This window comes from Tripterygium wilfordii, chromosome 6 (assembly GCF_013401445.1).
Source record: "Tripterygium wilfordii isolate XIE 37 chromosome 6, ASM1340144v1, whole genome shotgun sequence".
Classification (NCBI taxonomy): domain Eukaryota; kingdom Viridiplantae; phylum Streptophyta; class Magnoliopsida; order Celastrales; family Celastraceae; genus Tripterygium; species Tripterygium wilfordii.
The window spans coordinates 763,888-789,525 of NC_052237.1; the positions used below are offsets into that span (position 1 = coordinate 763,888).

Below are 25,638 nucleotides of genomic sequence, written 5' to 3' on the forward strand. Positions count from 1 at the left end.
ATGTGCATGACTTCCCCTCTCTCCCTCTCTCTTTTCCCTGGCCTTTTTTGATTCAATTGGTTTAGTACTCCCTTAGCCAAAGTATATAGTTTCTTAATTGGCGTCTTTTTCTCGAAAGTACTCTCTCTTTGATAGAAGGTTGAATAGAGTAAAATGGAGTTAAGGTATTGTTGCAGGTGATCAACCCAATCAAAGTAAGTATCACACTGCCTAGTGTTCTCCCTCTCTATATATATACATCATACATGCACACATATTGTATGGAGCATTGTCTCACCAATTCTACAAGAGAAAATAAACAACATTTTTGAGCTCAATGGCTCATGTTGAGCTAAATATTGAAGATTCAAATCGGAGAAGATGGAACCAAAGTATAGAGTCCCTAAAGAAAAAAGTGTATCCCACCATGACCTTTGGGGCTAGCGAAACAATGGAACCTACGCTACTTGAAGCTGTGGTAGCAGGCGATATTGATGCCTTCATTAGAATGCTTGAAGGGATCATGTCGGAGAAGCAACTAGCTGCAAATGTCATTCTCGAACAACTGAGCCCGATAGGGAACACATTACTTCATGTTGCAGCAGATTCAAGTAATGTTGAGATTACTCAACTCTTAGCTCATCACTTCCCGAATCAAATTACTTAGAGAAATGAACAAGGTGATACTGCACTTCATCTTGCTGCTAGAGCTAAAATGCATGCAATAACAAATCATCAAGTTAAGACTGCGCTTTATCTTGCTGCTAGAGCTAAAATGCTTGAAACGGTTAAGGTTCTCGTCAACATCGCAAAGACTCCTCCGCCTAATGATGATGATACATTTCTGAGGATGGAGAATGAGAAAGGAAACACTGCGTTACATGAGGCAGTGATGCAAGAAAGTCAAGAAGTAGCAGCCTCCTTTCCTTTACCTGAGGCAATGATGCAAGAAAGTCAAGAAGTTGCATATTGCCTTATTCAAGCAGACTATGAAGCAGCTTATTGTGTCAACAACGATGGTAAATCTCCTTTGTACCTGGCTGCAGAGCTTCCCAACACAAACATCCTGACGCGGCTTTTGGAAGAAATAGCAACCGATGGCCATGCAGTAGCAGTACTTGAAAAGTTAAGAGGAGAGAAGTCCCCAGTTGATGCAGCTCTTCAGCATAAGAACTCAGGTAATCAATCAACCAATATATATACATGTGCATTAAGCATACTAGTACACTAGATAATGTTGAAAAAATAGCTTGGATGACCGTGGAAACTGGAATATATTATATTCATGTCATGTATGGCTCTTTTAAGTATCATTGATATTAACCTATTCAATTTGTACTTTCCACATTTCAGATATGCTAAGAGAAATAGCTAGTAAAAAGCCTGAACTGCTACACTACATTGACAAAGAAGGGAAGAGCCCATTTCATCATGCAGCATCCATTGGTTATGTTGAGGGAGTCAAATTCCTCTTAGACAAAAAGCAAGGTGGTGCCCTGATAAGGGACAATAATGGCTTCTATCCGATCCACGAAGCATTGTTGTAAATCCACACCCCCATACACACCAACAATATTGTCCGCTTTGGGTTATCCGGTTCCCATGGATACATCGGGCCCGCACGGCTTTGTTTCTCCTTAGTCCCAAGCAGGTGGGCTAGGCCCAACCCACTCAAGCCTAGGAAAAGGCCTTGATTGGTTGTAAGAGGGTGTGGATTTACAACATGGTATCGAAGCAATTCGTTCCTGTTGGACATGACCTCTACTCCACTTGTTGGGTCTGGCATAACCCAACCCACAAGTGCGGGGGAGTGTAAAAGTCCCACATCTAAAGATGTGGGCACTCATGCCTTGTTTATAAGGCTAAGCCCACCTCTTACCACCATCAAGGCCTTTTCCTAAGCTTGAGTGAGTTGGGCCTAGCCCACCTGCTTGGGCCTAATGAGAAACAAAGCCGTGCGGGCCCGATGTATCCATGGAAACCGGACAACCCAAAGCGGACAATATTGTTGGTGTGTATGGGGGTGTGAATTTACAACAGAATTGTCACGTTAAAGTTGTCATGCTGTTGCTTGAAAGCTGCGGGTTTGATCCAAGAGAGCTTCTCACTAGGGAAGGCAAAAATATTTTTCACATTGCGGCAGAGTGTGGAGAAGAAAGTGTGGTGAAACATCTACTCCATGCTCCGAAGCTCGCAGACCTTGTGGCGGAGCTGGTGAACCAGAAGGACAAGCAAGGAAATGCACCCTTGCATCTAGCGACTTTACAAGCCCGTTCTAGGGTAGTGTTTAGGCTGGTGCAGAACCACAATGTTAAAATCAAATTGAAAAATGGTGAAGACTTGACTGCCTATGATCTTGCTGTGGAGAAATCAAGGATGGAAGATTCCGGAAGCTCGGAAAAACCCAAGTTAGAAGCAAAGGTAAAGCTAGCTATTTGTCATTAACTGTTCCTTCTAATTAGCCGTATCAGTACTATATATTTACTGTGACTGGTGCAGTGCAAGGCAACAGAGTCGGAACTTCATCAGGATCATAAAACCTCGGTGGTTGAGGTTGATCAGAAGACATCTACCGTATCAGGATGGCAACTCCGAGAATCATATGAGCGGGTATGCAAGATGTTGTCCATTAACATTCTAATCATAAATTCTCCCTTCCTCAATGAGCTGAAAATTGGCAATTTAATACCACTAGCCTAGGTTACATGATGTGGCCTAAAACTACTCTTTCCTGTGCAGATGATGACTCTATCAATCTTACAATATGCGCCTCGTGCACCTTTATCTGATAAACTACGCATTCAAGCTCGTCCACCAAGTAAGGAAGTGGTTTCAGCAAACATCAGCAGTCTTATTGTTGTGGCAACAGTAATTGCTGGTGCAACATTTTCTGCTTCAATCGCCATACCTGGTGGGAATTCAGAAGAAGAAACAAAAAATTACAGATATGCATTTGTGATTTTCGACACTATAGCTATGAATATGGCCATAATTGCAGCAATCATAGTGTGTTGGGCACAACAAGGTGATATTAACATAGCATCTCTGGCTGCTTGGGCTGTGTCATGGCTTGTGGGAGGTTCACTCTGCATGCTTTGCTTCGCATTCATAACTGCAGTACTTATAGCATTTAACAAATACCCAACATTTGCTTGGATTGTTGTCGTCATTGAAGGCTTGTTTATTCTTTGCCTCATAGTGGTTTTGGTTCCACTGGTTATGCCATCCAGGCTGCGGCATATGCTCATACTACTCTTTTACTTGGTTGTATTTCTTGCACGCTACATTGTTCAAAGCGTTGGTAAGGGATTTGCTCTTCTGAGGCAAAAAAAGTAACAGCAATCCTAGAAAGATTTGTTGGATCAATATGATCAAGTACTGACTGTAACATTAATTGCGTCTGTTTGAGTGTTTATTTGGGTACGTACTTAGCTTGAGAATTGTATTCATTCAAGATGTATTGCTCTCATGAGCACCATTAATGTGGAATGAAAAGAACATTTTAATAGTTTATCATCTACTATAATGTACGGTTTTATTAGACAGTTGTCCGATGAGCCACTGGATGAATTGAGTTCTACGTTAGGAAAAACTACAGTAATGCAAAATATTCACGGTTGGACTTGAATTGGGCGCTATATAAAATCCATAGGAGAACAGAACAGAAGAGATAGACAATAACATATCCGATATCACAGTGGCACTGTAGCGATGGGAAGCGTAGCGGTGATGGAGCTCCAAGAATACTCAAGAAACCGGGCTAACATAGTGAAAGAGATAGTGAAGCTGGAGAGAAAGATGTTCCCCAAGCATGAATCCCTCGCTAGATCCTTTGATGAAGAACTCAAGAAGAAGAACTCCGGATTGCTGTATGTGGAAGTTGAGGGAGAGATTGTAGGCTATGCTATGTATTCATGGCCTTCTTCGTTGTCTGCTTCCATAACCAAGCTTGCAGGTTCTATCCCTGGTTCTTGGTTTTACTACCACTTTTGTTAATGACTCCATATTGAAATTGATTTGCGAAAGTTCAACGATCTTGTTTAATTTTTTTTTTCTGTATGATCGTCATGTGATCACTCTGGTTCACCGTTGGAGGGCTCATAACCTGTTTGATAAAAGTACCCAAAGAACTTTCTTTATGACCCTGACAATGTTTTAGATACCCACTCCCTGAAAATACATGGATGCGGTCCTGTGTCCCTGAATTGTTCAGAAAAATACATGGATTCTTTCCTCTTTTTTTTTTTTTCCTTTTTTTTGACATATGGGTGTTTACTCTGGTTCATCGTGGCATGAATGGGACTATGAGAGTTTTATTGGAGGGCTCATAACCTGTTTGATAAAAGTACCCAGAGAACTATCTTTATGACCCTTACAGTGTTTTAAATACTCACTCCCTGAAAATACATGGACGCGGTCCTGTATCCCTGAATTGTTCAGAAAATTGATTCTTTCTTCTTCCTTTTTTTTGACATATGGGTGCTTATTTTCTCATTTTTCGTGATCCTCGTTTAGTGAAAGAAAGCTGTAGGAGGCAAGGGCATGGAGAGGCGCTGCTGAAAATGGCAATCAGTAAATGCAGAACAAGAAACTTGCAGCGTATAATGCTCCACGTCGATCCCTTGAGGACTCCTGCCTTGAGTCTCTACAAGAAACTGGGTTTCAAAGTGGACAATCTTATAGAAAGTTACTACTCTGCTGATCGAAATGCCTACAGAATGTACTTGGAATTCGATTGTGCTTAGCCATTTGTTGACTAAATGAATCTACGTTGCTTGTGTAAGAACATCATGATGAAATTATCGAGCTTTGGCATACTTTTTGAAGATTTTGAAAGAAAATATACTGCTATATCAACAACGTACATGTCTGTTCTATGCGCTAAGGAAACTATACAAAGATTTCTCAGAACTTCCAGTTATCAACACGATTAAGCAGCAAAAATCAAGAACAAGCACTTGATTCACAGTAAAGAAGAATTCACAGTTCCCAGTATGATTCAGTGATTCACAGTAAAGAAAAGAAATAGAAGGGCAAAAAGAGCTTCAGAGCTTTAGTTCACGTTCAGCCCAACCTGGGCGTTGAACTTAAAAGCCCCGAATTAGCCCAGAATGTGTTGGGCCTTGGGATTAAGTTACTTTCATATTCATATTTTGTTGGGCCTTCAAAGTCCAGCTCAATGTGACTAAAGTTCCCCACAAGAAAGAGATGGTCATTGGCGAGGGTCGGAAAAAGTGTGGCTGTAGCTATTTTGGCCCTAAATCCCTCAAAAAAAAGTGTTCTTTTTGTTATTAGGATTTACAAGTTATGATTTATTGTTTAGAGTTCATGATTTAGGATTCAGCGTATGGTTTAGAATCTAGAGTTTAGGGTTTTAATATTTAGTATTTAGATTTTATGATTTTTTTTTAAATCATCTACATTCTAACATTATTATGATGATTCAAAATACTAAATAATATAAAAATAATTAAAAATAATATAATTTTGAGGGGATTTAGGGTAAATTATATTCTGGTTGGTCAGGTTGTCTCTCCAAAACTTTGAGGTCTAAAGTTCTATTCTCATTTTTTATCCGCTGTGATGATCTTCATGCCCTTATGACATAAAAGTCAACCAGGGAAAATTATTTGCCCAGTTGTCTTGAGACTTGGGAGGCACGCTCCTCCTTTTCTGTGTGTCTGACTAGAATGGAGAAACAGGGGTTTGGGGTTTCTGCGTTCCTTTTAAGCGACAGAGAAAAAGGCTCGACGCAATCTAGTATATCTTTGAAGAAAGGAGAAGTGAAGCAAGCCATCAAACTCGTCTCATATTATCATATCCTGCTCGAGATGTTGACTCAACCACCAAACTCGCCAGTCAAATTGATACACGATTCAGCCGATACATTGAAATCGGAGGTAATTTCTTCTTCGAGACACCGATTTCGGATGATTGTAGTTTTCTTTATGATTATCTGTGTTTAGGTATTGAATTTTAGGCTATCTTCAGGCTCAGGGTACTGTTGTCTAAATTATTGGTTTGAGTTTTGAGTAAGTAATCAAATAAATCCCATTTTTTGGAAGTATATGCCCAATGATTAATTTGAATATTGTATTTCAGGCGACGGAGAATGGAGTGGTGGTGGTGGATCTCCAAGAAAACGCAGCCAACTGGGCTGAGGTAGTGAAGGAGGTTGCGAAACTGGAGACAAATATCTTTCCTGGGTACGAATCACTATTTACATACACTGAGGAACAACTCAGGCACAAGAAATCTGAATTACTCTATGTGGAGGTTGATGGAGAGATTGTTGGCTATGTGATGTATTCTTCTCCTCCTTCATTGTCTGTTACCATACTCGAACTCGCAGGTTCTATACAGATACTTTGTCCTTAAAAATTCATTCTTTCAAGATATTCAATATGGTTGTTTTATGGTTGATAGATGCAACTCCAGGGGAAAGAAAAAAAGAAAGCAGATTAGTTGAAGCCTTGGAAATCAAACTATGTTCTTATATGAGGATATATATATATTTATTAATGAGTCCAAAAACAAAATCTGAGATGCTGTATCTTGGATTTCTTCTGGATTCAAAGTCTACCAATCAAGTGTCTGATTAAAGTCTCCAAAGAGTAATCTTTTAGATTACGAGATTGCTTTAGTTTGCTATATCTTTGTTTGTTTACTAATTGTTGGAAATCTTAATTTAGTGAAAGAGAGCTGTAGAAGGCGAGGTTATGGAGAGGCATTGCTGAAAGCTGCTATCAGTAAATGCAGAGCCAGAAATGTTAAACGTGTATTGCTCCAAGTCGATCCCTTGAGGATTTCCGCTATGGAGCTCTACAAGAAACTTGGTTTCCAAGTTGATACCTTCATAAAAGGATTTTACTCTACTGGTCAAGATGCTTACGCAATGTACTTGGAATTTGATTCTGATTAGCAGGTTATAATTTCGGTTTATTGTTTGAAGTGATCCATTCATGCACAACATGGATTTGAACTTGTATGTTGAGGTCACGATAACATGACCATGTAATAAACCATGTATTGAGCTCCCAAAGTTGGGCACTGAAAAAGCATTTCGTCTTCATCTTCCAACCCTTTTAAAGAGTTCCATCACATTTTAATGCAGAGGAGCAGCAAGAATCGGGAAGAAATAATAAACATAATTATGTATAGAGAATGGAAACTGGGCTTCCAAATTGATACCTTCATACAAGAATATTACTCTGCCGATCGAGATGCCTAGGCAATGTACTTGGAGTTTGATTCTGATTTACAGGTTATTGTACACAATTTCAGTTGCTTGTTTAATAAACCATGTATTGGGCTCCCAAAGTTGGACACTGATTAGCATTTCGTCTTCATCTTCCAACCCTTTTAAAGAGTTCCTTTACATTTTAATGAAGAAGAGCTGCAAGAATCAGGAAGAAATGATAAGAAAATGGAAGCTAATTTCTCTTGGTTTGTTCTGTAGGCAAAATAGCAAAAACCAGGAAGACGTAGTGAGACATACAAGGTAAAAAAAGGTAAAGAAGGATGGTTTAAATGAAGAAAAAAATGTTGCTGCCCAGGATCGAACTGGGGACCTTCAGTGTGTAAGACTGACGTGATAACCACTACACCACAGCAACTGCGATGAAATGCGTCTGTCGCCTATATTATAGAAACCTAGTCTGGATAAAACTTGAGGCTCTGCAGTCGCAAAAATACTGCAGCCCCCCTCATCCCAGACAAGCGAGAAAACTCAAATGAAAAATAGCTATTGAGAATGCAGCCAACAAATCCCCCAGCTGAGGCCCATTTATGTTAGAAGCAGACCAAGGCTGAAGCCCATGCAACAACTGCCAGGCTTCAATGATGGGTTCCTCCGCAGCCCATTAACGAAATAAATACAAGGTTTAAATCAGCAAAATCTTAAAACTGAAGATCAATTACCATAGTTGAATTGTTGGTGACGACATCCGCGGTTCTCCAACCTCCTGTGCCCAAGCCCTAAATCATTCGATTTGATTTTCTGGAAATTGTTAGTCAATTGGGTTTGGGCATTGTCATAGTAACGTAGAACAAGATGGTGAGGGTGGTGAGAAGTTGCGTACAATCGCTGTTGAAGTTCGTGAATTCTCTGATAGGGATGGTTGGGATCGCCATGATTTTGTATTCGGTTTGGTTAATTAGGAATTGGCAGAGGCACACTGGTGATTGGCCCTTTCCTGCCTCTGATCATCCCGCTCCATGGTATCGTTGGTTTTTTGAGTTGTGTATGTTTGTCTCTTTGCTTTTTGGGTCTATTTGTGGAACATGGAAATGAAAAGGAAAAGATTACAGTTTGGCACTTGGGTAACTTTCTTTTTGCTATGAGCTTATGTGGGGTTTTTCGGGCTTCTGGAAAAGTATTAGACATTATGATTTTTGGGTATAAAGATATCTGGGTTTTTATTGCTCCGAAATTAGTCCATTTGAGATTTTGAGTATATCGGTTTTCATTAGTCTGGTTTCTGAGCAGCTGTGGGTTTCAGCCTTTTAGGTTAATCAATTTTTTCTTGTATTAACCTTTTTGGATTGGCCGGTTTACTTTTTGCAACAAATTCTGTTTTTTTTCCCCTTCCTGTTTACATTTTTGTGCCCTTATTTGACTATTCCATCTCTTTGGCGCTTGACTATTGGTTGGTTCTGAAGTGAATAATGGGATAGATTAACACTTTGAATTCCTACTTTTTTCCAAAAGAGAATGAAAAAAAACATTTTCTAATTGTTTTGTGTGTGGTGGTGCTGCTTGTGGGTATGGGTGGGCAAGGTGGGTCTGCTGCTCAGGGAGTGTTCAGAGTTGTCTTTTTTACTAGCTTAATTGGAATGCCGGAGGTGCTGTATGTTTGAAAGAACAAATATGATTTAATTTTGGTTAGAAATGGCAATAAATAACAATGTCAATTACCTAGGAGGGCAAGTGAACTGATGGAAAATTGCATCAATTTCTATTGTTTGAATATCAAAGTAGAAAAATGAGGGGAAGTTTTTAATCTCACTCCAAATCATTTATAATTTCTATATTAAGTGGAGAAAAACAGAGGAAAATCATGGGCAATAAGAAAATAGTGCTGAGAAGTTCGTCTTAGTAGTCAACCATTCGTTCTTCCCTTTCACTAAATGATAATGGCTTGCATGCTAATTCTTGGGAAGATTAGTGGGAAGAAGATGTTCCATTATTTTGTTAAGATGCAATAGCTGGGTGTTGGGCTCTAGATAAGTCTGCAACACTATCCTGTAATTACAGATTAATAGGATTAATATGCATAATTTGTTGTGAGGGAGACCTATACACCATGGATTGGGGCAATGGATTATGCTTTTGTGTTAGTGATGATTGATGAGAAATGGAATTGTGATGAACATTTTGATGATTTTCTAGTGACTAATATTGGGGTATTTAGTTGGACGAATGAGATAAGGTGGTTATAGTGTTTCTATATATTTCCATTTGGTTTAGTGAACGGGAGGGGGACAACAGAACTTTCAAGGCTCAATATCTGTATCTGCAATTATTCTGGGAAATATATTCTTTTTCTTGCTTCTCTTTGCCATCATGCTTTTGAATGTTCTAAAGGAGTGTTGGTAGATGACATTTTCAAAATGCATCTCCCTCTCTCTCCCTCTCTCATTTCCCCTCTTGTCCTGCTTCTATATGAATTAGTTTTAAGTGACTACATCATTATGTTTCAATTGCAGGTTCATTTACACTTTCCTTGGCCTTGGAGTCACTTTGTGTGTGATCACATGCTCAGGTCATGTAGCTGCTGAAACTGCAAATGGTTGTTGCCTTTATATTGTATCCTTTTCTGGATCTGTGATGTGTGTATTACTAGCCCTCCATTGGAATCTAAAGTATGTACTTTAGTTTTCTGGATGTTGTATCTATTGCATGTCGTTGCAAGCCTAATGGTGTATTGGTGTGGTTTTTAAACTTTGTCTGTTTGCTTTTTAACTTTTGCATTCTGTTTCTTTACAGTTGTGCATATCAGTTTGAGTTTGTACTATAATATCTTCACCACCCCCCACATGAACTTACGCTCATTTGCTTGTTTAATCTAATGGTTGTTGAGATGGATTAATGCATAACTGCTGGAATTCAGCAGGTTTTTTCTGAAGGAACAACTATATTATCAATATGGTTATCTTTCTTTTGGTAGTGAACTTGCATTACCAATATTTTATGGCATTGCACCATAAGGTTTTGTCGTTAATCCCGTGTCCTTTTAAAATATATGGCTTATTTGTGAAAGTTCAATTTTGAGTATTGCCGAATTCTTTGATTTTAGCAGTTATAGCCTTATAGGATTATGTTTCTTGATATTTCATTTACAATATCTAGCAATCATTAATATTTCTTTTGTACTTATTATTATGATACAAATGTTCTTTGAAGACCTTACTTCTCGTTTTGTAGTCCTTTGCTTCTGAAATACATTAAATATATTTAGTCAGCTGTTTAGCCTTAATTTATCCAGTATATGATGTTCGTCTTCTTGCTTCTTATGCTGGAGGCTGGAGTTATTGCAGATGTTTTCCTAAACCCCAACTGGGAGGAGGTAAACTAGATTCATGAACACTTGCTCATTGAATTTGTCATATTCTTATCTGGTGACTTAGGAGTTACAGCTTACTAAAGATGCCTACTAAATATTGTGTTGGTAACCGGTAACTTAACTGGTTTGTTCCAACCTCTGCAGGACTTTCCAGAAGACCCAAGTGGCAGTTTTCATAAATTTAAGCGCTTTGTTCAGTCAAACTTTGAGATATGCAAATGGGTAGGCCTATCAATTCTGTCCATTCAGGTAACTCTCCAACCTTGTTATTTCTCTCACTGGGCATGAATGTGCGTCCAATGCAACATGTAGCAAGTCTAAAACTGATGAAAATGCCAGAACTACCTGAACAAATTGAGAGAAGCGCAATATGTACAGATTATAATCACAGATTGGATTTTTCAGAACCAGTGTAACTGAGTTCTGGATAATCTGTATTCTCATTTCATCAGAATAACTTTATTCTGGATTCTCTCTGTCTGGGCTTAAGACATCTTTGTTATCTGGTAGATCTTGCTCACTAAGTTTATTTTGAAGCAAATGAGATACAATACCAACAATCAAATACAAGTATGGACTTAACATAGATGTACATAAGTATCTTACCACCATAACCCCACCTCTCTATCACTTTTTTAGTGATTATATTTTCAATGAAAGCCTGATCCTAGGGTTCAATGAAAATATGTAAAGTTGTGCCGAAAAGTAAAGCCATGGTTTTAAGAGGGGTTTAGCTTGATGTAATTGATATGTTTTCTTTTCTTTGGTGTTGACGAGCAGAATTGTACATTCTTAAATTTAGAGTACCTTCTTGACTACTCTTTGATCCTCAGTATGATTGACTAGTAATGCCATCCATCTGCAGGGACTATCTTTTTTATTGTCAATGGTGCTCAAAGCTCTTGGACCGCATAGATATTATGACAGCGACGATGAATATTATTCTCCTGATAGGGTTCCTCTCCTGAACAATGCTGTTGTTCATTCGCCACGTTGTGTTGTCGGTGACCCTGTCTATGGATCCAGAAAAGATGCATGGAGTATCAGGATTAATGACAAGGTATAATGCTTTTCATTTGGAAGATGATTACTTTTCACTCACAAATATTAGGTTCTGATGTTACTTTTGCCTAATTACTCTTTGATTTTTCTTTCTCAATTTTCTGCTCTTAATCAGATAAACAGGTGATTGGCTTAACTCAAGAATGGTTGGGTCATGGGTGTGAAAAGGTACAAGCAATCAAAAATGAGCATCAGAGTCTGAAGACCAAAAAGGCATGTACATGATTGTTCCTCGCCAACTTTTATACGTAAAAGTTATAACAGTACTCGTGAATTTGCAAACCTTCCTATGATTATTGATTCTTAAGAGAGTTTAGTATACTGGTGGTATATGTGTCGTCACTTATATGAGCTATGTGTTCTTCTGTTGTTCTACTAATCATGCTTGTGAATTATGTTCTAAGAATCACGGCTGTCTTAGTGTCATTCAGTTCAAAGCATGTGTTCTGTATTTGAACAACCTAGCATTTCAGTTCTTACAACCCCTTTAAGCCTCCATAACTCTTACCACACCATTCAAGAAAAACTAATGCCCAACAAAAATATTGAAAGATAAAGCCTGAGGAAAAAATTATGGACTTTGTGGAAGCTCTTTCTCTGTCTTATGTGTATTAGGCTTTGTAAAAGCAGGGATTCAGAATCTTCAGAGACTCCCATGCTCCTCCTCTCTTCCATACAGCATACAATTACACACCCAATAAACTGAATTGTTAATTTGCAGCATAATAATGGAGAAAGTTTGCGTCTTTGTGCGCACTTTTGACTACTTTAACCACCAAATGTTATGACTCTGTGAGTGCAAAATCAAAACGATCTTCTTTAATGTTTATTATTTTGATTGTCTGTTTTTTGAAAAGCTATGTAGTGCATGCTTTTGTGTAGTATTTATATATTTGTCGACATATGGTCCCCATAAAGAAGAGACTTGGAGAGGAGCGTGGGAAGTAGTATTAAACTATGCAACTATCTTTACACATAATGATCGATCTCTTGCTCTCTCAGTCGTTGAGTTTTGTTGGTGTAGAAGGGTCATGGCGGCCGGCAAGTGACTGATCACATGCATTGTCCAATGAGTCATTTTCCACACTATCCTATCCCTTATCGGCTTAAATATGTTAGATTAGATTATAATTAGATGGGAGAAATTAGTGGAGATTCCTTTCCAATCAAATAAATTCATTCATATCAATGTTCTAGAAATGTTCCTAAAATCAAATCAATTGGTCATTGACAAACCTCTACCCCGTAATTTTCTCACATTAACTTTTGTCTTCACAATGCATAAAATAGGATATATATATATGTATGTATGTATTTTGAAACCGCAATCCACAAAAAATCAAAGAATATCTTGAAAAACTTGCAGTCCTTTATTAGAATTGACAATTCACATGTATGTATCCAGGATCCTTACATTTTTCTCTTATGGCCCTTCACTTTTTTGCTACCTTTGTCAACACATTTTTCTTAATGAGTACTTATTTATGTCCAATAAGTCAAATTTATACATGCATAAAAGTAGTATGCAGTAAATATCAGTTTGATTGATGATCCAGTCAGTATTCAATTATCATTGCAGAAGCTCAGTACTACCACCACCGACACACGCCAAACTAGAAATAGTTATATTTTTTTGGCGCCAAAACTGACATTGATTTCCGGGGAACACCAACCAAAAAGACGACTGACTCTGTCAATAAAAACGGCTCCCCCTGCATTCATACCTGACGCGCGGACCAAAAACGACGTCGTGCAACTGACTTCACCAGTTCACACTTCACATGGCTCGGGAAGAAGAAAACAATACTAACGGTATGTAAATCATAGAATGACAAAAACACCCCCGGACCTTTTTCTCCAGGCCCAAACAAACCAATACGGATGCGGGATTAACGCCTTAACTGTCGGTGGGCCCCCAGAAAAGACCTAGTGGCAAACCCCGTAAATAACACCCAAACCAACGGCTCGAAAAGGTAGAGCGGCCTCTGTTGTTCTATATAGTATTACTCGCACCTGACACAGGCTTCACACACCACAGTGACTTAACAAAGCAGAACTGTCGGCAGAGGCAGAGTGAGCTTGCTTGCTTTCCTTGCTAACAGTTTTTCTCGGAGCCTCCGCCGGGCGGAGGATAGTCGGTTGAGTTAATTAGAATCATAAGAACACAATGCAGTACCGCAGTGACTACCGTTGGTTCGTTAGCGTATTCTTTTTGGTTCTGTGGACGTGTTTGGTGGTGGTGTCGGCTCAATTAGCGGCCGACCTCCGTTGGAAGTCTGGCGTAGCCACCTGGTACGGAGAGGCCGAAGGGGACGGCAGTGTTGGTAAGTATCACATTCTCAATTTCTCTCTTAATTTTGTAAGATTAATCTTCGGAATGTTGACTCAGTAGTAGTCCGAGTCAACTCGGTAATTAGGGCTTAAATTAATCGTGGGGTTTTTGTGAAGGTGGAGCGTGTGGGTACGGGACAATGGTGGATGTTAAGCCATTGAGGGCTCGAGTTGGTGCGGTGGGTCCATTGCTGTTCAAGAACGGTGAGGGCTGTGGGGCCTGCTATAAAGTGAAGTGCTTAGACCGGAACATATGTTCGAGGAGGGCCGTGACCATAATTGTGACCGACGAGTGCCCGGGGTGTCCTATTGGGAGCACCCACTTTGACCTGAGTGGTGCAGCCTTCGGTCACATGGCTATATCAGGTGAGGGTGGCCAGCTCAGGAACCGAGGCCAGCTCCCTGTCATTTACCGCAGGTACCTATATTTTCACTGCTTTCTGTTATTTCTCTGTTTTGGCTCCTTGTGCTTAACAGTTAGTTAATTAGCAGTCATGATTAGTGGTCACTTTTTCATAGTTCGATGCATTGACTATTGCAGGACTCCGTGTAAATATCCAGGGAAGAACATAGCTTTCCATGTCAATGAAGGTTCCACAGACTACTGGCTGTCCCTACTAGTGGAGTTTGAGGATGGAGATGGAGATGTTGGGTCAATGCACATCAGAGAAGTAAGTGTGCTCTTCTCCATTTTTTTTACAGCTTTTAGGACTTAAATTATGAATCTATGTCCAATAAAGTAAAGGTAAAATTTAAAGGAACAGAGAAAGTTAAAGTTGCATCCTTTGCAACTACACGGGCCCAACGTTACCTTATTAGTGTTGCACTTTCTCACTAACCTAAAAAGACCAGGAGCACAAAAGTGGTGTCAAGGCAGGGGGTAATGGGTCATATTCCTTGAAAAATGATGCACAGTATTGTACTTTTTGTGTCATTTTAGTTGTTGTCGAGAGCAGAGAATTCCCCATAATTGCGGATATGTTCTTCTAATTGTGGCATAATTGTCCCACAGATGTGACCTTTGTTAATTAAGGTAATATTTATAGGGTCACAAGATTGAAGATTCTTTGATTTCATATGTTATTGGACAAGGGTCATTATCTTCCGGTTTTGACTGACTGCATGTGACAAAGTGGGGAAGTCACCGTCTAAAGCGGCCTATTGAGAATTGTCCTGACAGGGGTGGCCATTCCTTTTGTTTGTAGGAAATTGAAGGCAACCCTTTCTCTTAAAAGAATTGATAATAAAAGAAAATTTCATCCATTTCTAACAAAGTTTTGATTATTTTTTATATTGGCAGGCAAGTTCTAGCCAATGGCTACAGATGAACCATGTATGGGGTGCTAATTGGTGCATTACTGGGGGGCCATTAAAAGGTCCATTCTCAGTGAAGCTAACAACACTTTCAAGAGGAAAAACACTATCTGCAACAGATGTCATTCCCAGGAACTGGTCTCCAAAAGCCACTTACACTTCTCGCCTCAATTTCTTCTAATACACATTTCAAGGGTCTTTCAAGTTAAAATTTAGACTATTGGTGGGTTTTCAAAAGAAGGGCAGCCGTTGGATTGCAAATATATATGTGTTGCATCCAAGGCTCTTTCTTTTTTTCTATTTTTTTCCCGACTTTTGTAGCGTGAGAGTGTAGATCCATCTGTGTAGCCCTCTCCAAAGGAGAGAGAGCGAGTAACTTGGTTATCATGTTTTTTGTTTTGTTGCAAGTGTGTGGGTCGTTCCAGCCTTTAATGGGTTTGGACTGTTGAAATCTATTACTAATGAAAGTCAGTTTGGTTATCATCTTCTCTAATCAACTGTGGACATATCCTTTGATCATTGGTTGGATTGCCAAACTCTGCTTTTTTAAGTTTGAAAACAAACAAAAACAGAGAATTAGATCAGAGAGATTTCTTCTTGGCAACAGAAACAAAAGCGGAAGGCTGAATCCCCATGTGATTGATGGAACTCATCAGAAGTTGCACATTTATGTTTGTGGTCCTGTGAACTGGTCCACATGTCTTTGATGTTCCAAGATTAATGGTGATTTGAGTGGACAAGAAAGAGACGAAGAAGAAGAAGAATCAGGTGGGGATCAAGTTTGCGGATTCGGTCACATGCAGAGTTATAGAGACAAACCCAGTTCTTTGTGTTGGTGTGTGAATGGTGACAAGAGACCGTGAAGGCCTTGCACGTGGTGGAGGTCCCATACATTTATTGACTTCACTTCTCTTTACCCTCTATAATGTGTATGGATATCGACTTGCTTGCTGCCTCGCTCCAACTACCGACAGGAGCTATCTTTGCCATATCAATGCTTGGTCGTTTGCATTTGTTATGCATTCCTTATCCCGTTTAATTGGTCAAAAACAGAGGTCAGAGGGTAGTTAGATAGTTGATCGCTATCACATTTGCCTATCTTTAATCTCATGTATTCACATTTTGTTTCTGGATTCTCATTACATTGAGTTGGGCTTGAACTTGATAACTTAAGACTGAAAATTTCACGATATAACTCAACCGAGTGGTTTATAAATAAACTTCAGCTCCTCCTCTTATAAGTAAACTCCAGCTCCTCTCACATTGTAGACGTGATTTCTGGACTTAAGAATCAATTACGATAACCCATAAAAAACAAATTCGTGTGGATCTATAATCCAAGGTAGACGATATCTTCAAATGTTTTTAAGCTGAGAAGTTCAACAAATCTGTGTGGACCTGTGGCCCATAGTGAACGATATCATCAAATGTTTTTGAGGGGACAGAGAAGCTGAGGGCAGCTCAAACTTCTCTGCTTTCAGATAAGTTGGTACCTACCTAAAATGGTCTAGAATCTAGATGACAAACTAGGATCCTATTACATGAATATTCACAGCAATTCCGAATTAGCAAAAAGAAGTCAACACCACCCAATGCATGAACTTTTAACAATGTAAGCATAATAAAAAAAAAATTACTGTGCTTGCCATTGATGAAGCAATAGCTTCATCTTTCATGGCATCTCTAGATAGAATGCATAGTAGCATGAGCGGTATAATGTGCACGAGTGCGAAATCTTCATCAGTCACGCCCTCTATTTTATTCTGACTCACAAGACTTAAAACACCTCAAAATAAAGAAAATTTATTCTGCCTTGTTTTTTGGGTTCAAAGGGATCATCTTCTTCAGTTGCTATGTTTGTTGAGGAAGCTGATAATGAGTGGATTCACCTGCTCTGGAAGTTGTTCATGAACAAAGTGGCCCCCTTCTGCAAGGTAGGTGATATCCAAGTCTGGCACAAAATGCTTTACTTGTCCGCTACGAATGTAGTCCCCCATCCCCGGAAATTTCAGGAAATAGTCCTTCTCACCGACGATTAGCAGTGCTGGAGCTGTGACTTTTGGATCAGTTGTTTCAAACTCTGATTTAATGCACCTGTACAGAATGATAGATATATCAAAAGCCTGATATTTGATGAATTTCATCATCTCCGGTGATGATATTGGCATGATCAACACAAATATTGATTTGATACAATGCTTTTAGTGCTTGATTTTGCTCATATCCTACAAATTGAAGATTCAACTTACTGACAAAAACGCGGAGTGATTGCTTCAAATACCACAATGAAACAACTTGTCAAATTTCTCATTCAGGAATCATTTCAAGGTTAGTTCTCAGCAGCATTCTTGCCAAGTCAATGATTTATCTTTTACCTGTATGGAACCTGCAATGGGAAACGAAATCCGGACTTCTCATATAGGGATGCATATTCATGAAGGTCCTTCTCAGAGAACCATGGGGGTAGAGGAGTAGATGAGTCAACCAAGTCCATGATCTCCTGGTCAGGACTAGCTACTGGAACTTCCCAACCAGAAAAGAGAGTATAGATGTTTTTAATCACTGTCTTAACATCTAAGCGACCAAAATCTGCTTCAGCCCGTCCTGGCACCTTATATGAGTTAAAACTCACAAGTCAATTGACAGAAATTTATCATTGTTTAAACTGGATATCAACTGAAGATGACAATTGAAATCCAGGAGAGCGATAGCATATTTACCTGCCACCTCGATATGTAGAAACCTTCAGGCATGAGATCAGTTAGGACAGCTTTGGGACCTGGAACAATGAAAGGAATACCTAATGTCACCACTCCATGAACCCTCTCAGGATGCAAGACGGGCACCAGGTATGCTGGCATGGCACCAAAGTCCTTCCCCACGAGAAAAGCCTGGACACAACCATTATTCCAACACAAACACAAAATATCAGAAATGTCTTTCGATCAGTATCTTCTAATCGAGACTAAATTAATAGGGGCATGGTTTTTACTTTTTTCATTGGTCACTATGTTTCTATGCTGAAACTACAGTGCAGTTTCTAGCAAATAAAACGGTAAAGGAAATGAATTGAAAATTATAAGATGTAAAGCTACTGAAAGTTTAGCTACACATAGCAGTTAACGGACTAGTACGACCTTACTGATGCCAAGAGCATCAAGAAGGGCAACTACGTCTTCAACAAGGTCCAAGAAACTTCCCTTTTCAGGCTCAGGTGGTTGATCAGAGAGGCCATAGCCCCTAAAATCGATGGCTATCGCTCGATAGCCAGTGTCTGCAACAGCAATCATCTGGTGTCTCCAGGTGTACCATATTTCAGGGAATCCATGCAAGAATAGTACCACCTTAGGACCTAGCCAAACAAGATTCAGCACAAACTAATGAACAGCAAGTTAAATTGAACAACTGAAATACTTCACAACTTTATGCTTACCAGTGCCGATCTCGGCTACATGAAGCTTCAGACCTCTGACTTCTACATGGGTGTGCTTGATCTGCTCCATGGTAGAATCAAACACTCGCACAGAGACAGATAGAGAAAGAGAGAGATGACTCTCTTGAAACACGTTATACTCAGGTAAATGATGGGCCAACTACTCCAAATTTATAAAATTTTGTATAGGCTCTGTTGACTTCATTATTGCAGAGAGAGAACCAACCACATTTATATAAACATAAGCTTTTGTCTCATACTATCGCTTCCCATATGAAGAGGATTCGCAGGAATCATTAATAATAAACTATGATACCTCGGGAAATATATGTATATCAATAATTGAACATTGAAATCATCCATATAATGATCTGCAGATACATAATTTTGGATGTACATGACAAAGCTATAGACTTTGGATAAAGGCGTATTCTTGGAGAGAATAGGAATTCAAAGGGTCATTAAGTATATCAGAGCTCTCTCAAATGCAAAGATCAGATGGATGCGTACCCTCTGATCTGAATCAAATCCATTTGATTGACCTACACATTTTATTCTCAATCTCAAGACTTAAAAACACCTCAAAATAAAGAAAATTTAGTCTTCCTTGTTTAAGGCTGCACTGTTTTTGGGTTCAAAGGATCATCTTCCTCAGTTGCCATGTTTGTTGAGGAAGCTGATAATGAGTGGATTCACCTGCTCTGGAAGTTGTTCATGAACAAAGTGGCTCCCTTCTGCAAGGTAGGTGATATCCAACTCTGGCACAAAATGCTTCACTTGTCCACTACGAATGTAGTCCTCCATCCCCGGAAATTTCAGGCAATAGTCCTTCTCACCCATGATTAGCAATGCTGGAGCTGTGACTTTTGGATCGGTTATTTCAAACTCTGATTTAATGCACCTGTACAGAATGATCAATATATCAAAAGTATGACATTTGATTAATTTCATCATCTCCGGCGATGATATTGGCATAATCAACACAAATATTGATTTGATACAATGCTTCTAGTGTCTGATTTTGCTTATATCCTAAAAATTGAAGATTTACACATCCAACTTACTGACAAAAACACGGAGTGATTGCTTCAAATGCCACTATGAAACTACTTGTCAAAGTCTTCTCATTCAAGAATCATTTCAAGGCTAGTTCTAACTAGCATTCTTCCCAAGTCAAGGATTTATCTGTTACCTGTATGGAACCTGCAATGGGAAACGAAATCCGGACTTCTCATATAAGGATGCGTATTCTTGAAGATCTTTCTCAGAGAACCATGGGGGTAGAGGAGTAGACGAGTCAACTAAGTCCATGATCTCCTGGTCAGGACTAGCCACTGGAACTTTAGAACTTGAAAAGAGAGTGTAGATGTTTTTAATCACTGTCTTAACATCTAAGCGACCAAAATCTGCTTCAGCCCGTCCTGGAACCTTATATGAGTTAAAACTCACAAGTCAATTGACAGAAAATTTATCATTGTTTAAACTGGATCATCAACTGAAGATGACGATTGAAATCCAGGAGAGCGACAGCATATTTACCAGCCACCTCGATATGTAGAAACCTTCAGGCATGAGATCGGTTAGGACAGCTTTGGGACCTGGAACAATGAAAGGAATACCTAATGTCACCACTCCATTAACCCTCTCAGGATGCAAGACGGGCACAAGATATGCTGGCATAGCACCAAAGTCCTTCCCCACGAGAAAAGCCTGGACCCAACCATTATTCCAACACAAACACAAAAGATCAGCAATGTCTTCCAATCAGTATCAGCTAATCAAGACTAAATTAATCGAGTCATGATTTTACTTTCTTCATTATTCACTATGTTTCTAGTTTCTATGCTGAAAATCTTTCCATCTGAAGGCCACACAAGACAAAAGACCAGCAGTCACATGCACACACACACAATTGCAACCATACTAGATGATTCTAAAATTAAGAGCAACTAGTTCTGTTCTGGTTGCTCTATTTATTCATACTCTGAGGGCAGATGGTTGCGAAAGGGCAATTAAGAGGGCAACCCTTTTTAATCAATTGCTGTTTGAGTACCATTGTAAACAGAATTTCCTCTTTTAATAGTTAAATAAGCATTAAAACTACTCTCAAAATGATATGTGTTAAGGAAAGGTTCCTCTCCAGTGATAGTGATTGTAATTGTTCAACATATGTTAGTAAATTAGAAACTCTAGTAAAGTACTAAAGTCTCTAGCAAATAAAAGGGTAAAGGAAATAGATTGAAAATTGTAGGATATAAAGCTACTGAAAGTTTAGCTACGCAGAGCAGTTAATGGACTAGTACGACCTTACTGATGCCAAGAGCGTCAAGAAGGGCAACAATGTCTTCAACAAGGTCCAAGAAGCTTCCTTTCTCAGGCTCAGATGGCTGCTCAGAGAGGCCATAGCCCCTAAAATCGATGGCTATAGCTCGATAGCCAGCGTCTGCTACAGCAATCATCTGGAGCCTCCAGGTGTACCATATTTCAGGGAATCCATGCAAGAAGAGCACCACCTTAGGACCTAGCCAAACAAGACCCAACAAGATTCATCAGACAGATGAACAACAAGTTAAATTGAACAGCAGAAATACTTCACTGCTTTATGACTTTGTGCTTACCAGTGCCGATCTCGGCTACATGAAGCTTCAGTCCTCTGACCTCTACATGGGTGTGCTTGATCTGTTCCATGGTAGAATCAAATGCTCACACAGAGACAGATAGAGAAATAGAGAGAGATGACTCTATTGGACACAAAATGTGTGGTTTATATTCAGGTAAATAAATGGCCAACTACTCTAAATTTATGAAATTTTCCATAGGCACTGTTGAGTATTGACTACTTGACTTCATTATTGGAGAGAGAGAATCAACCACATTTCTATAAGAAAAATGATGCCTCGTTTGGTATGATTGAACATTGAACATTGAAATTATCCATATAATGATCTGCAGATTCATAATTTTGGCTGTACGTTATAGACTTTGGATCATAAAGGCATCTTCTTGGAGAAAATCGGAATTCAAAGTGTGCTCTCAAATGCAAAGGTCAGATGGATGCGTACCGTCTTATCTGAATCAAACCCATTTGATTGATCTGTGCCAACTGCCAAGATCAATGTCAAATGGAATAGGTGTTAGCTGTTAAGCACTTAAGCCTGTTCTTCAGAGTTCAGCAGGAAACAAAATGTGTGGGCCGAAAAACTGTTGTGGGCTGATGGACTGTTCAAATGGGCCAATTAAAAGATCCAGTTAGTAGTTTTTGGGCTTTTCTTGTTCAGCTCTTCTACAGTTCTACGCTTATTTTGTTTATTCCCCTTTTACCCCTCATTCACTCTACACAGGAAAAGAAGATCCTTTTGGACTGATGTCTCACCCACTTCTCTCTTCTCTCACCAGCGGAAATCCACCGCCGGCAGGTCTTTAAATTTCCATCTCGATTGAAATTTGAACCCTGCATTTAGCCGGGAAATTATACAGAGAAACAAAGAAAGACTGAGAGAAAGAAAGGGACCTGAATGGAGATGAGTGTTCTTGATTCTGTGTGACGAGGAAAGAAAGACTGAGAGAAAAAAGAGAGGGACCTGAATGGAGACGAGTGTTCTTGAGATCAACTTGATCTCCGCGCAAGGCTTGAAGCTGCCCTCGTCTCACCTGGGAACCCAACAGACCTACGCGGTGGCATGGGTCGATTCGTCCACTAAGCTTCGAACCCGAGTAGACCGAGTGGGCGCCGAAAACCCTACCTGGAACGACCAGTTCTTTTTCCGAGTCACGCCCGATTTCCTCTCCAGTGAAACCTCTGGCGTCTCCGTTGAAATCTACTCCGTCGGGTACCTCCGTGACCGGCTAGTTGGAACTGTCCGCTTCCTCATCAGCAACCTCCCTCGTTCTCCCCTGAAAACCCCCTCCTTCAGCGCCCTCCAGATCCAACGCCCTTCCGGAAGGTTCCATGGCGTTATGAACATTGCTGCCATGCTTATTAGCTCCTCCGATTTCGTCTCTCTCGACGGAGTATCGGCGATTGGGTATCGCGATCTCATGGGCAAGGGCAGACGTCGTTTGAGCCGCCGTGACAACCGCCGCAAACCGTCCAATTCTTTGAGCATGGATCTCTCCGGAGAGAATCCTCACTTCACCGCTGATTCTGATTCGATAGATTCATCAGACGGCGCTGATTCGACGACTTCTTCTTCGTCAACAGCATCGACGGCGTTAAGGGACTGGAATGGGGTACGAGATTTGGCGGGAACGAATCTCATGAGGTCATCATCTGCTGCTTGTGGGCTCTCTCTCTGTGGTTTACTCTGTCAGAGTAAAGTTGGTTTCGGAACGTTGGATCAGAACTCTCTGAAAGACAGAAACTAAAGGTACGGTCGAGATTGCTTTGGGGAGACTACGAAGATAGCCGATGAACCGTAGAGATCGTTTTTGTACTGTTACATTGATTCACCTGGTCCGTCCAATCAGTGACTTTTAGGCAATGAACTGTAGAGATCTCCTCTCCTGTCTACTACTCTACTAGGCATTGTGATTGGTTGTGAATTGTTTCTACAATTTAATCTTTTTACTTGTGAATTCTTGGATTTACAATCTCAAGGCAATAAGAAAAATTCATATTGCTTTGTTTGAATCTTATTCATTTTTCATATCCTTGCCTTCAAGTTCCATATATGGTGAAAGAACTAGAGCTTGTGTAAACGATCGGTTTTCACAAAAATTTAATCGATTAATCGGTTATCGACGGTTAATTGTTTGGTTTGATTTTTCGGATAATTTCTTACAGAAAGAACAAACAGGAAAAGAAAAGATATAACAGAGTAGTTTGATGGATAGAATCATGACAGTCTGTTCAGTGTTCACGAATTATTTCTCACCAAAAGACAGCAAAAGGAAAACAAATCACTGATTCACTGGGAGAGATGAAGACGTAGAAAATATGGCACACTTGCTCTGAGCCTTTATTTTACCCTTCTGGGTTCATCTTCTTCATATGCTATTTTTGTTGAGGAAGCTGATGATGAGTGCATTCACCTGGTCTGGAAATTGTTCTTGAACGAAGTGGCTCCCTTCTGCGAGGAAAGTTACATCCAAGTTTGGTATAATATGCTTCATTTGCCCACCCCTTATGAACTCTTCCATCCCTGGCATTTTTAGGACATAATCCTTGTCACCCATGATTAGCAGTGCTGGAGCTGAGACTTTGGGATTGGGATCACTTATTCCACAATCCAGTTTTAAGGCCCTACACAGAATCAGACCAACTGCTATAGTGAATTTGATACATTAATGTCTATTTCTAAAGTTGTGAAGAAGATATTACCTGTATGGAACCTGCAATGGAAAACGAAAGCCAGAATTCTCGTACAAGGATCCATAAACTTCAAGATCTTCCTCCGAGAACCATGGCGGAAGAGGAGTTGAAGGGTCAACCAAGTCCATTATCTCCTGGTCATCACTAGCTACAGGAAGCTCGGCTCCAGAGAAGAGAATGTAGATGTTTTTAACCACTGTTTTAACATCTAAGCGGCCGAAATCTGCTTCAGCTCGCCCTGGCTCCTGTTATTAGTTTGAAATCACAAGTAATTGGTAGAATGTATATGGTTGTGATTTTTCTCATTGAAAAGTTTATGCATTTTTACCTCCCACCTTGTCACATAGAAACCTTTAGGCATGAGATCGGTTGGGAGGGAAGCCGGACCTGGTAAAATGAAAGGAACACCTAGTGTCACCAACCCATAAAGCCTGTCAGGGTGAATGACAGACAGCATGTTTGCTGGTATGGCTCCAAGGTCCTTCCCTACAAGAAAAACCTGCTACCAACATTGAAGAAAAAAATGTTCGATCAAAAATTACTTCTAATCAGTATCTGCTAATCAAATCTAATCTCGAAAACACTCGCTAAGTTTTATGCAAACTGAAACATCTTCATCAATGTCTCTGTATTTTCCAGTCTCTGAATTAGTAGATGGCCATGTGAATAAATCATCATAAACTTTGCATGCAATTATATGGAATTTTATCAAATTTGATTGTAGAAACATCTTCTCTCACCATAAGTGCTTGTAGACTGAGTTCTCTATTGTTTTTTCAATATAAATCTATAGAACAGATGATTTTCAAATTAATTCAGAGTTCATACCAACAAGTTCAGTTTAGTGTTGACTACTCATACTATATGTATGAAACTTGAAAGACTTTAACTTTGTGTTGCTGCTACTTACCTTGCTGATGCCAAGAGCATTGAGAAGGCCAACCACATCGTCGACAAGGTCCATGAAGGTTCCTTTCTCTGGCTCAGGAGGCCGCTCAGAGAGGCCATAGCCCCTAAAATCGATGGCTATTGCCCGATAACCAGCGTTTGCAACAGCGATCATCTGGTGTCTCCAGGAGTACCATATTTCAGGGAATCCATGCAAGAACAGCACCACCTTAGGACCTAGCCAAACAAGACCCAACAAGATTCAGCACAAACAAATGAACAGCAAGTTAAATTGCAAAGCTGAAATATTTCACAACTTTATGCTTACCAGAGCCGATCTCGGCTACATGAAGCTTCAGACCTCTGACTTCTACATGGGTGTGCTTGATCTGTTCCATGGTAGAATCACTCACTCACACAGAGACAGATAGAGAAATAGAGAGAGAGAGAGAGAGATGACTCTCTTGGACACAAAATGTGTGGTTATATTTAGAACTACTCTAAATTTACGAAATTTTGTGTAGGCTCTGTTGACTTCACTATTGGAGAGAGAACCAACCACATTTATATAAACACAAGTTTCTGTCTTATACCATCGTTTCCCATGTGAAGAGGATTCGCAGGTATCATTAATAATAAACTAAATGCCAGATGTGGAAAGAAAATTTATGTTTATGTTATTGGTTGGTTATTCACAGGATCACTAGTATCAAGATGGCTCATATGGTCAACACTTTGAAGCTCATGATGAAGAT

General features: G+C 39.7%; 8 protein-coding genes, 1 non-coding gene and 1 pseudogene across 9 annotated transcripts; 6 read left to right on the plus strand and 4 right to left on the minus strand.

The window, feature by feature from the left end:
* Positions 1-326: 326 nt before the first annotated feature.
* Positions 327-3,485, plus strand: LOC120000065 (annotated as a pseudogene).
* An 86-nt stretch (positions 3,486-3,571) lies between these two features.
* On the plus strand, positions 3,572-4,834 carry LOC120000393 (mycothiol acetyltransferase-like). The gene is made up of 2 exons (XM_038848474.1): positions 3,572-3,934; positions 4,495-4,834. Exons 1-2 carry the CDS (start codon positions 3,691-3,693, stop codon positions 4,722-4,724), a joined length of 474 nt encoding a protein of 157 aa, XP_038704402.1. The 5' UTR covers positions 3,572-3,690; the 3' UTR covers positions 4,725-4,834.
* Positions 4,835-5,623: 789 nt separating this feature from the next.
* LOC120000469 lies at positions 5,624-7,317 on the plus strand. Its single transcript, XM_038848558.1, has 3 exons — positions 5,624-5,879; positions 6,082-6,331; positions 6,672-7,317. Exons 1-3 carry the CDS (start codon positions 5,670-5,672, stop codon positions 6,899-6,901), a joined length of 690 nt encoding a protein of 229 aa, XP_038704486.1. The 5' UTR covers positions 5,624-5,669; the 3' UTR covers positions 6,902-7,317.
* Positions 7,318-7,522: 205 nt separating this feature from the next.
* On the minus strand, positions 7,523-7,595 carry TRNAV-UAC. The gene has a single exon. It is a non-coding gene; the product is annotated as a tRNA-Val (tRNA).
* A 293-nt stretch (positions 7,596-7,888) lies between these two features.
* LOC120000573 (tetraspanin-19-like) lies at positions 7,889-11,933 on the plus strand. The gene is made up of 6 exons (XM_038848706.1): positions 7,889-8,199; positions 9,688-9,787; positions 10,467-10,547; positions 10,689-10,793; positions 11,410-11,604; positions 11,722-11,933. Exons 1-6 carry the CDS (start codon positions 8,033-8,035, stop codon positions 11,731-11,733), a joined length of 660 nt encoding a protein of 219 aa, XP_038704634.1. The 5' UTR covers positions 7,889-8,032; the 3' UTR covers positions 11,734-11,933.
* Positions 11,934-13,626: 1,693 nt separating this feature from the next.
* LOC120000572 (expansin-B3-like) lies at positions 13,627-15,744 on the plus strand. The gene is made up of 4 exons (XM_038848704.1): positions 13,627-13,930; positions 14,055-14,355; positions 14,479-14,608; positions 15,238-15,744. Exons 1-4 carry the CDS (start codon positions 13,774-13,776, stop codon positions 15,430-15,432), a joined length of 783 nt encoding a protein of 260 aa, XP_038704632.1. The 5' UTR covers positions 13,627-13,773; the 3' UTR covers positions 15,433-15,744.
* Positions 15,745-16,830: 1,086 nt separating this feature from the next.
* On the minus strand, positions 16,831-18,904 carry LOC120000305 (bifunctional epoxide hydrolase 2-like). The gene is made up of 5 exons (XM_038848329.1): positions 18,685-18,904; positions 18,389-18,603; positions 17,972-18,142; positions 17,627-17,862; positions 16,831-17,345 (listed from the first exon to the last, which is right to left on the minus strand). Exons 1-5 carry the CDS (start codon positions 18,752-18,754, stop codon positions 17,096-17,098), a joined length of 942 nt encoding a protein of 313 aa, XP_038704257.1. The 5' UTR covers positions 18,755-18,904; the 3' UTR covers positions 16,831-17,095.
* A 119-nt stretch (positions 18,905-19,023) lies between these two features.
* Positions 19,024-21,512, minus strand: LOC120000304 (bifunctional epoxide hydrolase 2-like). Its single transcript, XM_038848328.1, has 5 exons — positions 21,303-21,512; positions 20,991-21,205; positions 20,224-20,394; positions 19,877-20,112; positions 19,024-19,585 (listed from the first exon to the last, which is right to left on the minus strand). Exons 1-5 carry the CDS (start codon positions 21,370-21,372, stop codon positions 19,336-19,338), a joined length of 942 nt encoding a protein of 313 aa, XP_038704256.1. The 5' UTR covers positions 21,373-21,512; the 3' UTR covers positions 19,024-19,335.
* Positions 21,513-21,984: 472 nt separating this feature from the next.
* Positions 21,985-23,314, plus strand: LOC120000311. The gene has a single exon (XM_038848337.1). The coding sequence runs from the start codon at positions 22,270-22,272 to the stop codon at positions 23,047-23,049; it is 780 nt and encodes a 259-aa protein (XP_038704265.1). The 5' UTR covers positions 21,985-22,269; the 3' UTR covers positions 23,050-23,314.
* Positions 23,315-23,479: 165 nt separating this feature from the next.
* On the minus strand, positions 23,480-25,425 carry LOC120000310 (bifunctional epoxide hydrolase 2-like). Its single transcript, XM_038848336.1, has 5 exons — positions 25,212-25,425; positions 24,906-25,120; positions 24,324-24,494; positions 24,005-24,240; positions 23,480-23,926 (listed from the first exon to the last, which is right to left on the minus strand). Exons 1-5 carry the CDS (start codon positions 25,279-25,281, stop codon positions 23,671-23,673), a joined length of 948 nt encoding a protein of 315 aa, XP_038704264.1. The 5' UTR covers positions 25,282-25,425; the 3' UTR covers positions 23,480-23,670.
* Positions 25,426-25,638: the final 213 nt, after the last annotated feature.